We start from the raw sequence: 11,424 nt of genomic DNA, 5'->3' as shown, positions 1-11,424 counted from the left end.
GTCCGGGCACGCGTCTTTATGCCGTTTTCAAACCACGCCATCGTTAGCTCTGTTGAAGGCCGACCTGTTGCAGACATACAGCGGCACCGGCGAGCATGTGTTTCAAGCCGTCTTGAAATGGGTGCCTGTTTCTTTGATCTCTAGACAGATAGCGACACGGAGGCAGACAGTGCACAGTGCATCTTGTTTTCGCCTTCGTTATGCCGGCCACCGATGAATTCTTCAGGAGGGAAAGACAAATCAGCCGTGTCCACCCCCGCTTTGTCGGGCTGTTCATGGGCAAGCGGGCGATCAGTTGGCGCCGCCGCCGCTCGCTGTGCCTCCGATCCACGGGAGAGCGCAGTGCGGTAGAAGCGCCGCTATCAGAATCTTCGGCAAAGGAGATTAGCATCTTTTGTTCACGGCGACGCAGTCTCCAGAGGCGCCCCCACACCAGCGTCCCTTGCGTCTTCTCCGAAAACCAGCGCCTTTGGTCAACGCAGCCCCATGGCGCCTGCCTGGCTCGCCTGTCACCTCTGGCTGGGCCTCAAATGACAACAGCGCCCGTGTACTGTGCGAGGTCAGTGCCCGGTAAAGAGACCCAGGTGGTCGACATTATCCGGAGCTCTGTACTACTCCGTTCCTCATAACCTGAGTCGTTTTGGGGCTCTGAACCCCATAAAAACACACAAAACAAATTTTCCTACCGGAGTGGCGAGTGTCCCTTCCCCTTGGAAGTCGCACGGAAGTAAGCCCTTGCACGTGTGCGCGCCTCTGTTAGAGATGGGCAAAACGGCTCACTTCAGTGAGCGGCTCAGAACGGCTCCGCTCACTGAAGTGAGCCGGCTCATTTGAGCGGCTCACCGGCTCACTTAAATCTGCAACAGTGAGCCGGATGTTTTGAGTGAGCCGTGCTGCTTTTGGGGAGAGGAATCCGGCTCTCTCGTTCACACTGAGCCGTGCCGGGAGCCGGGTCTTCAGGTGGTAGTGGTTTATTTTAAAAAATAAAAAAGTGAAGCAAAAAAGAGTTGCCGGCCGCGGCAATTGCTATCTTAAGCACCCGAGCTGGAGCCGGCGGAAATGGAAGAGAAAAGGAGAGGATAGTGAGGAGAGGGGAGCGACAGCAAGAAAGGACAGGGGCATAGAGTCGTTAATATTTAACGACAGGGGAGAGCTTTGTACACTATTTGCGATTCCGCGCCATGGTGCGAGAAGGCAACTGCTCTCCTGCCCTTCCTGGCAAGAGTGGCATCCAACCCCTCACCTTCGGCTGTCTTTTGAACCGCTCTTTTTAGAGAACGAGTGAGCCGTGGCGCCGTACGTGGTTCAGTTAGTGAGCGGCGGTTCTTCTGTAGAGCCGGCTCTCTCTCGTTCAGTTCAGTTAGTGAGCGGCGGTTCTTCTGGAGAGCCGGCTCTCGTTCAGTGAGCCGTATCCAAAAGAGGTTTTCGCCTTAAAAACGCGGGTGCCAGCGGCAGTGCACACGCGGAAACAAATGAAGGCGAGGGGTTGGTTGCGAAGGAAGGGAATGCAGTTGATTTCTCGCACTGCTCAATAGATGGCGCGCAAATCGCACCCTGGAGCAGACCCGGCTCTGACGGAACGGTTAGGCACGGTCAGCACGGCTCACTGAACGAGAGAGAACCGGTTCTCCAAAAGAACCGCCGCTCACTGTACTGAGCCACCGCTCATTCGCTCTCCAAAAAAGAGCCGCTCAAAAGATCCGGCTCGCTCCTGAGCGACCCATCACTACTCTGTATTTGTGCTTCGGTGTTTTTAGTGGCCGTTTGTCAACGAAGCTGAGAACAACCAAGACAGTGGACGAGAAAACTACGAGCGGCGAGCAGTGTGCGTGCGGTTGCTCGACTGTGCGGATGCGCGAGCAAGATGGAGCGAGGTGTATGAAGCTGCGAGCGTGCATTTATCTTGTAAATAAGTTTTCGTTGTATGTATAGACATCTTTTGTTTTCAACGTGCGCGTTCAACCGTTTTTCCAATCAATGTGTGTGACGAGTGTGCACCGAGAGCGTGTAATGAAGCACAGAAATGAATTTATCACCCGTGTGATCACGCAATTCGCCCAGAAAAATCCGTGGAGTCTACAGTTGCTGTTCAAGGAAGACTGACTGAGTGACTGTAGTTGCGTGTTTGTGACCATATTGTGCTGTGTGCTGGTCATCAATCCGGGTGAGTCGAGAACCCGTATGCAGCAATACTGAGCACTCTTCTCCACGAAGTGACAGTATATTTTTGGATTTTTTATTAATTTTAATTGTTTCTTCGTTGATAAACTGCAATGTATCTCTCCTAGCCACACTTTAATTTGCTGTTTGTAATTTTTATTTCATGTGTGTATTTCACTTATTTTTTATTTATATATAAATAAATAAATTCATACCGCAAATAGTGCCTTTTTGCTACGAACATGCCCCCCCCCCTTCCGGCGCCAACAACCAATGGGGCCCCCCCCTGCAAAAAATTCTGCGGACGCCCTTGGCTCCCGGTATTCCGCTAACGGTAACAAGGTACACAGTAACAAGGTACACGGTATGCTAAAGGCAAAAGGTGTCTATTTGCGAGAACTTCGTTGACGACTTCGAGAACAGGATCCATCGTAACGCTGGCAAAACCCCGGTGCAAACGTAAGCGAAGCGACGGTAGCGACGGCCGCAATAGCTGATAGATGCCTTCAACGTGCGGCCGGCAGTAGCTTTCATTTCGGCTGCTACTAGGCCGCTCTGCTGGCCGACAGAAATCACGGAGTCTGCGTTTCGTCATGTGCACGTCATGTTTCACGTCACTTAGTCCTCTGTCGTCATAGGAGAATCCCAAGTTTGAATCTGAGCGGCGGGAAAAACTTTTTCAACTTCGAATCCAAATTTCTTAGAAATAAATGCATCTTTCGCTGCCGGCCAAGTGGCAACAAAGCCATGAAATGCCAAACTATCGGATTTTGCTATTAAAAAATATTAATAGAGCTCTCCTCACTGTCCCTTTAATGCCTCATACTGTCGTTAGCAGCCGTTTCGTCAGCCGTGTCGGCAGACGTGTCCGCGTTTTGAATACTTGCCTTATATGGGCATATGCCAATCATTACTTAATCGATGACATTCGAATGGCATCGGATAGTGATCCAAAACATTCTATGATAATTGCATCATAATTAATTACTAATTGAGTAGTAATAGTTAAGCAATGAGCCTAATTAACCTTTCTACTCAGACCAGATAAATAAATAAAACCGAGTAGGAAATTGGTCGAGTTGGGAAAACGAACCACGGTCTTCGGAGTGCGAGACGAGCATGCTACCCACTCCGCCATGCCGGCTCGATGTTTTGTTATGAAGAAAGGCGCGTCTAGCTAATACGACCCCCTGCAGGTCACAGGCGCACCATCAACGGTGTCAGTGATAATGTAGGGCATCCATAAGCGGCAGTTTCGAGGAATTTTGTAAACAAAGGACCAGAATTGTGGAAGAACAACTGACTGCTCCACATATGAACGCCCGCGTACACATCATCCGTTGTCCAACAGTTCCTGACTTCCAAAAAAATTACAGTTCTTCTGCACCCGCCCCATTCACTTATCCTTGACCCTGAGACATTTTCTTCTTCCGGAAAATTAAATTGAGGCTGGAACGGTGTCGGTTTAACGCAACTGAAGAGGCCACGCACTCACAAATGGCAACTTCCACGGATCCGCGCAATCATGAGATAAGTACTGGCATCGATGTACACTTGCTCAAGGTGACTACTTCGGAAGAGGCAGTGCATAACAAAAGGTGAGGCGATCATCTGTTTATTAAGATCGAATTCCCTGAACTATTGAGTAGCACCTCGTATGTTACCATAGTAAGATAGCAACTGCTCTGCAGACAACAGCGTACTAGTAAAAAAAAACTCTTAGGGCACCAATATTTGATCGCAACGTAAAAAAAAATCGCTTGCATAGCAACTTTTCAAGGGCGTTAGCAAAGGATGAGCGGTCAGCGACTCCTGCATCCCTGGAAATCAAGACGCTCCCTTATTAAAAGACGGTAACTATGCCAGCATAAATAGGAAATTAAGAGGCCCTATAACTGAATTATCCAAGCAAACGGAAGCGTGTTCAAGAGGCTAAGAAAAATTGGTTCTGTTTATGTGACGATTTGAAAGGCAAGCTTATCTTAGCGGGAGCCTAGAACCTGAGAACCCCGATAGATGCATCTAAGAGAAAGGTGAGCAGAATTAGAATATGACCCGCGCGATACACGCCTTTGAAGGCAATGAAAACTGATCGAGCACTCACAGCGAATTGCATTTCACAGGGGACCTCCAAGGGGAAAACCGAGTATTGGGGCCAGGCTAATCTCGAGCAGGATACCGGTCACTCCAAAATGAAGAGAAACACTAGTCCCCGGCTGCGCAGGATTGCTAATAGGTCAGTTACCGACCTGCATGAGGACACTTTAAGTAGGCTCGTTGTATACTTCAAGAAATGATGGTAATATAGGCAATAATAGTGTTACTTTTAAAACAGAAATCAGGAAAAATGTAACAAATCTTAAAAATTTACCAGAACTAAGGAAAAAAGAATCAGTCTATCCAACAAGACGCGGCGAACAATGGACAGTGCCAACACCTAGACTAAATCTTGGTAGGGAATGCCTTCAGTACACTCTTCCATCTCTTCTAAATAGGTATATCCACATTAAGCTCGATTTGTTTTCTTTTTCACGTCGTGAACTACATAATTTGTTTTTGAATAACATGATTTAAGTTTCATTATGTATACATATTGCTGTTTCGTGTATTCTCTGGTGCTTCCTTGATGTGCTTGTTTTTTTTAAATTGTATAAACTCTTGTGTTGCCTCCCTGTCAATAATTAGGATTGTAGACTCGTCAAGCTGCCCAAGCGCAGCTTTTTTCTACGATTCCTCCATCTGTAGTGTTAGATGGGAAATAAACTTTGAAACTTGAAGTACCAGAAGGAAGGAAAACGGATGGAAAAGGACAGGAACAACACGCACACTATCAAGTATCTATCGTAGGTCATGGAGGAAATCGCCAGATGATAGGCGTGGTTACCAATTACAGACATGAGACGAAAGAAGGAGAGCGCTTGTCTCTTACTTTCTTTTCAGCCGTCTTCGTCTTTTTTGCCCTCGTTAAGGATTAGGAATACACAACTCCCTAGAAGAGCTTGTCTAGTTCAGAGGAACAGGCTAGCAGGTACCAAAGCAGGGAGTGTGTACTAAAGAGGCTAGGTATCTCCTATTGTAGCCTCCACAGATGGCAAGGCAGACATACTACGGCATATTAGTAGGTTCACTCTCCGACCAATGCTCAAAAATATACATCCTAAGTACTAAAAGTCAGAGAGGAAGTGAAAGCCATCGCAGTGAATGCGGGTTGCGGATAAAACCCCAACGCACAATTCACCGACAGGACAGGTACTGGTGATGCTGAAATGGTGGTTGCTGTGGTGGAGAGTTGGGCACATGTCGTTAACTGCGCCTCTGTTAAGAGTGGCACCTCAGATGACCCAGAAGAAGCTGGCGTAGCCTTAGCGGCCGCCATGTGTCTTCATCCAGGCTTTATATCGTGCTCTGATAGAGCATGCCGAAGTTTCGTGTAGGGAGAAATTGGTGAATATGGAAACACAACCCTGAAACAATTGATATTCAAGAAAGATCGAATAACCGTACTATGGACCCCTGCCCATCAATCGGCCACAGGAAACGAAGGCTCGGACGTCGCTGCACGAGCTCTGCTTACCCGAACACCTCACGGATCCGATTATAAACGAACCAATCAGCTATTCACCTCTAGACAGCGGCTGCTATATAACAGACAGTCGAAAATAACACAACCAGTTACAGACGATAAGCTGTCCGGCTCCGACCTAAGTTACCAGAAGCAGCTGATGGAGCAGACCCGAGCGGCTAAGAGACCGAACAGGATCCAGGAATAGAGATCCCAACCACACGCACTTGAAGATCAATAAAATTTTCCTATGTATCTATATCTCTGTCGATGCTGCGCTGTTGTGCCCCCCACGCTGAATTCCCATCTGCACATGTCAGGTTTGGCGATAGTAGTTTTGCCGCCCTTTCTCCTCTCTGGCGACAAGGCTCTTGGTAGAGCCCTTGCAGCAGCTTGGCCTTCGTTTGAATAAAGCTCTCTTGCTTCCACTTGTTGCCTTAGTACTTGGACACGGCTACAGGATTGTTTGCACCGCTGTTCAAAATCTTTCACTGGAATCTCATCGACTGCCCTGCTAAACTCTATTATCAGTGCTATGTTTATTTTTACAGTCCATTCCTTATTCGCATCACGGCCCCATCGCATTGCCCTCCCACGCGTGTTGTCACCTTCCTATTTTGTTTTTTGTTTGGGCATGAAAATGTACACATGGCTATAGCCTTTTTGTGTTACGTGATCCTTGGAGGATTCCCCGGTAAGAGTATGTGCCATTTGTTGTCAGGACAACGATGACAACGACCGTTTGACTGCAACCACATTTGCTGCACTTGCGTCTGCCTAGCGGCGGACGGAGCGGCGGCTTCACCCGAGGCCTGGGCCCCAGTGTCATACATAAAAAGTGCTGGCATGAACTCTTCTTCGGAATGTGGGCAGCTGTGGTCAAGCGGGTCGCTGCAATTCAAATTAAAAACTTTTTGGGTAGTTGACGTCGCAGAGGATTAGGTTTGGTTTGGTTAATGGTTTTTTGTATCTTTTTTTGTGAGTGTCTACAACTAACTTCGCCTATCCTGGAATCCAAATTTTCACACTAACGCGACAGTTATATACATGTAGGGCTGACTTCCTTATCCAGTCTTTCCCTGCAAATCTTATGTCAACGCCTCACAGCCAACATCGGCAAGCACCAAGCTACATGGACACCAGGACACGCCGGCTTGGCTCGGAACTGCGCGGCGGATATTGTTGCTCGAGCGTACACTAACCGAGCTACAGAGAACCTGCTAGAACCCAGACCGGTGGCTTCGAGATATAGTAGTATCTTGGAACAACGTCGAGGGTAGAGGAGGGACTCACCCCCACCTCACATCCAGCTCACAAAAAAAAAGGCAACCGCTTCAAGGTGGCTCCGACAAACAACCTAATTAAGAGAACCTAAGCAAAATTCACCCGGAAGCCTTTATGCCTTTCTGTGTGCTCTGCAGGGAGTTGGCCACAATAGATCGCACTTTGCGAGGCAGCCAACGGAACACAACAGTCCCCAATATATGTATATAAAAAAAACATCACAGGAGAGTGGGAGGAGGTTTTGCTTACCTAGAACCTATAAGACTAGTGACGCCTGCTGCAGTCTCCATTGGGGGCCTGGACCAGCCATGCCACCCAATCGTCAGAGAAGGCCTCGCACGACGGAAAAAAAAAATTAATTCTTTATTTCGTGGGACTGAGACGAGACCTGCTTAATTAAGTCCGGCTAAGCGCTTGATCTTTATCAATTAAACTCCTGTCTTCTCTTCAAGTTGGACACCTTGCGTAGCATGTTTTTTGAATATCGATCTCAGTTGGGTTATCCATCAACTCTCTGGTTGCAGGGATTTAACACATGACGTCAGTAATGGCTCACCTGATTTTTTTAATTTTTGTGATTCCTAAATCGCACTTTGTAAGGACACAGACTTGATGAACTGCTGTCGATGTTACACTATAAAAATGGTGCGCCGAGGTGACAGCAGTTGTCTATCTTCCCTTTAAATTATCCTCAGTCTAGAGCAGGATGTTGAGTGGTTTAACTTTTAGTACGCATGATCCGAGAATGTGGCTACTTCCAATTTTTTTGTTGTGTAAGTTAATACTTCCACTGTTACTCTCCAGGAGAAGGATTGCATCTTTAAGCATCACTGTTGTCATCCGCATTGGGTAACAAGGAAGGATGAATTTTAGTCCTGAAAATGCCTTCTCTCTACATTTCTAAGAATTTAGAAGCAAGACAAGGCATTTCTGCGAACATATCCACTGTGCAGTAAAGGATGGTTAGAAGGACACTGGCTTATCGTGAAGGACATCTTGTTTCGCGAATTTCTGTGCCTACTCTAATACTTTGTCCACTGCACTCGGTCAGAGCAAAAATTAAGTGAAGAGCAGCATTAATGGTCAGTCTTGTGCCAATAGACATTTTTATCAACGACGCAGTATACAGGATTGCTCCGAGTTTAAAGGACCATATTTTCCACGCTAATCGGCAATCAGGACTTCGGGTGAACTGTCTCTTTCGAGTGAACAAAAGAAAAGTTCGAAAAAATAAAAATATCGCCGAGATGTCAGTTTTTTTTCTTCAGTAACGAAATTTGATCCGTTTCTTTTTTATAGTATGCGCAAGGCACCTTGTGTGATGTCCATCAGAGGAACTGGAGTCCTGGAGCAAGAGCATGCAGAACTAGAATTATTTATTGACTGGTTGATTCATTACTTAACAGCGTAGATTTCGTTCGTTCATTAATTCGTATTTGGTTTCTTCAGCAAAAATTTGACCGCTGGTTGAGGGATATCTAATCAAAATTGATCTTTCGCTCAACTGGCTGAAAAATCGTTGGTTGGTTATGTCAATTTCTATCATTCCGATAATGACGCTCCGTCTTTATATGTCTGCTTTAAGTGGAGAGCAGGCTCGCCCAACGGACCTTTCCACAGCTGCACTGAAACCAGCGCCTAGAGCTTTCCGTGCTTGCGATACTCGTGTCTCTTGGCGTAAAGAAGCGTGGAGTATTCGCGTCCGCACACTGCGCACGCGTAGGCCTTCGAGTCCCTGTGGATCCACAGGTGATTGCTGAGGTTCGCCGAGTGGCCGAAGCCCTCTCCGCACGTGGGGCACTTGTACGACATTTCGGACGAGTGCATCCTCCGGTGATGCTTCAGGGCGTTCAACCCGCCAAAGCGCTCGCCGCACTCGGCACACTGGTGCGGCATTTCCCTGGTGTGGGCCACCATGTGCTTCTTGACGCTCGAAGACTTAGGGAACTCTCGGGAACAGACCGGGCAGGCGAAGGAGGGCTTCTGTTGGGCCTCGGTCTTTGCGGGCTGAGATACGGTCGAACTGCCTGGGCAAAAACGAGTCGTCGCAATCGTTACGCAAATCCTCGAAAAATGCCCCTGGAGGGAAATACGTCCTCTCGAAATGATCCCAAATTTCCCCGGTGGTACGCGAATGGTAGTCGCTTTAAACAAAACTTCAAAGGAGCCCTGCAAATCATTTTCTCCTGCCATTGACTTCATCTGCGCCCCCTCATTGTCTGCAATGTAACCTAGAGAATAGAAAAAACACAAAAACAGAGCCTGAAATGAGGATAGTGACCTTTCCTGTTTTTTACCAGTCTTTTGCCAGTCTTTTACCAGTGGCCAGTCTAAAACTGTGAGAGGATTTTGTAATAGTCGAATTGGAGTGTCGCCAATTATTTTACATCCTTTATTGCCGGTGGCAGGGTACAGACTGGCGGGAAAGCCGCCATCACGTGACACATGGTAACACAGGGTTGCTTGGCCCTAAAGATTGTCCCGCTATAACAGTTCGTCATTAGACTGAAGAGCAAACAGACGGGGATGAGTGGAAGATGACGGCACCGCACATCTGCGTTTATTCACAACTTGTTCCTTGTGAGAAACGTCCTGTATATCTCCATCTTTCCTTCGTTCCGCGTGTTTGCCTTTCAGAACAATAATGGTCAGTCTGGACTTGCCAACAGCTCAGAAGAGACTAAAACGTCGAAGGAATCACGACAACTGGAACGTTTCCTGTCAGCTTGAATCTGACGTTACGCAGGCGTATAGGATACATACCGCCATGTCTAAGAATAGGAGAATATTATGCAAACCACAGACTATGCGCACACACACAAAAAAAAATCAGGGGGCACTTTGGCTCTCTAAATTGCTGCCAGGCGAACGCCTTTCTTGGCGCACAGTTTGGCATTGAATGCTAGACAATTTGTGCTGTACTAGTGCTTTATTTGACTACACACTTTGACTACACATTACAACTACACACTTTGACTGCCGACTTTGGCTGCTTCTTTAGCACGACTCTCTCTCTGCTTCGATGAGTTCGGTTGTATCCATGGCTCTGTTCGCAGTAATGAATTATGTAATGTGGTCCCCCCACGGACGCCTTACGCCCCCTGTCAAAGCAGACGACAACTATTTTATTATTTGTCGTGTGCTCCAAAAGGGGGCGCCAGGCACCCATGGGTGACATCATTACTTCGAATCCGTGCACTACGACGACATAACCATTTCGGCCAGCCGAAAAGCATGACACCTGTGCTAACAACGATGAGGCATTAAAGGCTTTCGCCTTAAAAGTGCCCAGGATGCGCCGCCGCTGACTCATCATGCATCATCGCTGCGTCCCCAATGTCATCTGGCGATCCGAAAATGTCGCGTCCATTTCGCGTGCCAGGGGGTGCTCATCTGCATAGAGTTCCTAAATATAACTAGAGGTAATAGAACGTTCTGTTGGGCGAGTCCGTTCATCGTGGAAAAAGGAATACCTTTAGCGATATACAAACAAAAATGGACGAGGAAAGAACACGAGACACGAAGGAGCGCTCTTACGTGGCGCACACCCTTATTCTTCAAAGCTATTTGTGCGAGCGCGGGAAGTATTTTATGTGAGATGCTGCACCACGTAGGAAGAGCAAGCCATTAGTATGAACATATCCCAGTAACATTTCACGGGAAGCTTTAGTTTCCCGTCAATTGCAACTAAAAATAATCCAACTCAGCTGGGTGGTGTTCGCTATTGGCGACCGACAGATGGCGCCAGTTGGTAGTGTCCAGAAAAGCTGCCTATGCTTAAGCTCAATATTTTTTGTTTTCATTTTAAATCAAGCAGATTGTACTGCCCATTTTTTCTGTTGCCTGACACAACACCTTCGATATTGACTTGTGGCTACTAATCATTTTAGCTGAGTCAACACTTTTCCATTTTATTTGGCCAGGGCAAATTTATTCATACTGCTAATTCATTCCTTGAAACACTGCACACAAGGAACAACTAACTATCGATTGTGCACAGTGAAGAAGACGCTGCGACTAAAAAGAAAACTACCCTGAGTTACTTTGCTCCCGAGGCAGTGGTCTAACTTTAGCTTGCCAGGAGACGGCTCAGTCTCAGGCCTACACAGTTTACACGAACAAAATGGCGCTTCCTCTAAAGCGATCACTCCTTGATCCACAAGCACCTTATGTGCGTGGATAGTAGTGTTATTATTGGCAAGATACTCAACGCTACAGTTTTCAGTATTATAGCGATAGCTGTAAACGCGAAGCCTCATGGCCTAAGTGTAGCAGTCGAGGCTCTCAAATGTTCGCAAATCAAAGGCTCGCACAATGGTTTTAATACAGGAACGCATTTAATGGCTACGTTTTCTCCTCTCTTTGACCCCAAATCTTTGTCGGTCGGTCCTTCCTCACCATGAAGAAACGATAGCCTG

General features: G+C 47.2%; 1 protein-coding gene across 1 annotated transcript in view; it reads right to left on the bottom strand.

The window, feature by feature from the left end:
• Positions 1-8,644: 8,644 nt before the first annotated feature.
• LOC149325237 (histone-lysine N-methyltransferase PRDM9-like) overlaps positions 8,645-11,424 on the bottom strand; it is a 45,172-nt gene continuing 42,392 nt past the window's right edge. The window contains exon 10 of the mRNA XM_089564208.1: positions 8,645-9,033. Coding sequence (XP_089420334.1) covers positions 8,645-9,033 — 389 coding nt within the window. The remainder of the gene's footprint in view (positions 9,034-11,424) is intronic.

Source organism: Amblyomma mixtum, chromosome 10, assembly GCF_055824585.1.
Source record: "Amblyomma mixtum isolate Tamu chromosome 10, ASM5582458v1, whole genome shotgun sequence".
Classification (NCBI taxonomy): domain Eukaryota; kingdom Metazoa; phylum Arthropoda; class Arachnida; order Ixodida; family Ixodidae; genus Amblyomma; species Amblyomma mixtum.
The sequence above is the reverse complement of the archived record's forward strand: the minus strand, read 5'-3'. Positions and strand labels throughout refer to the sequence as shown.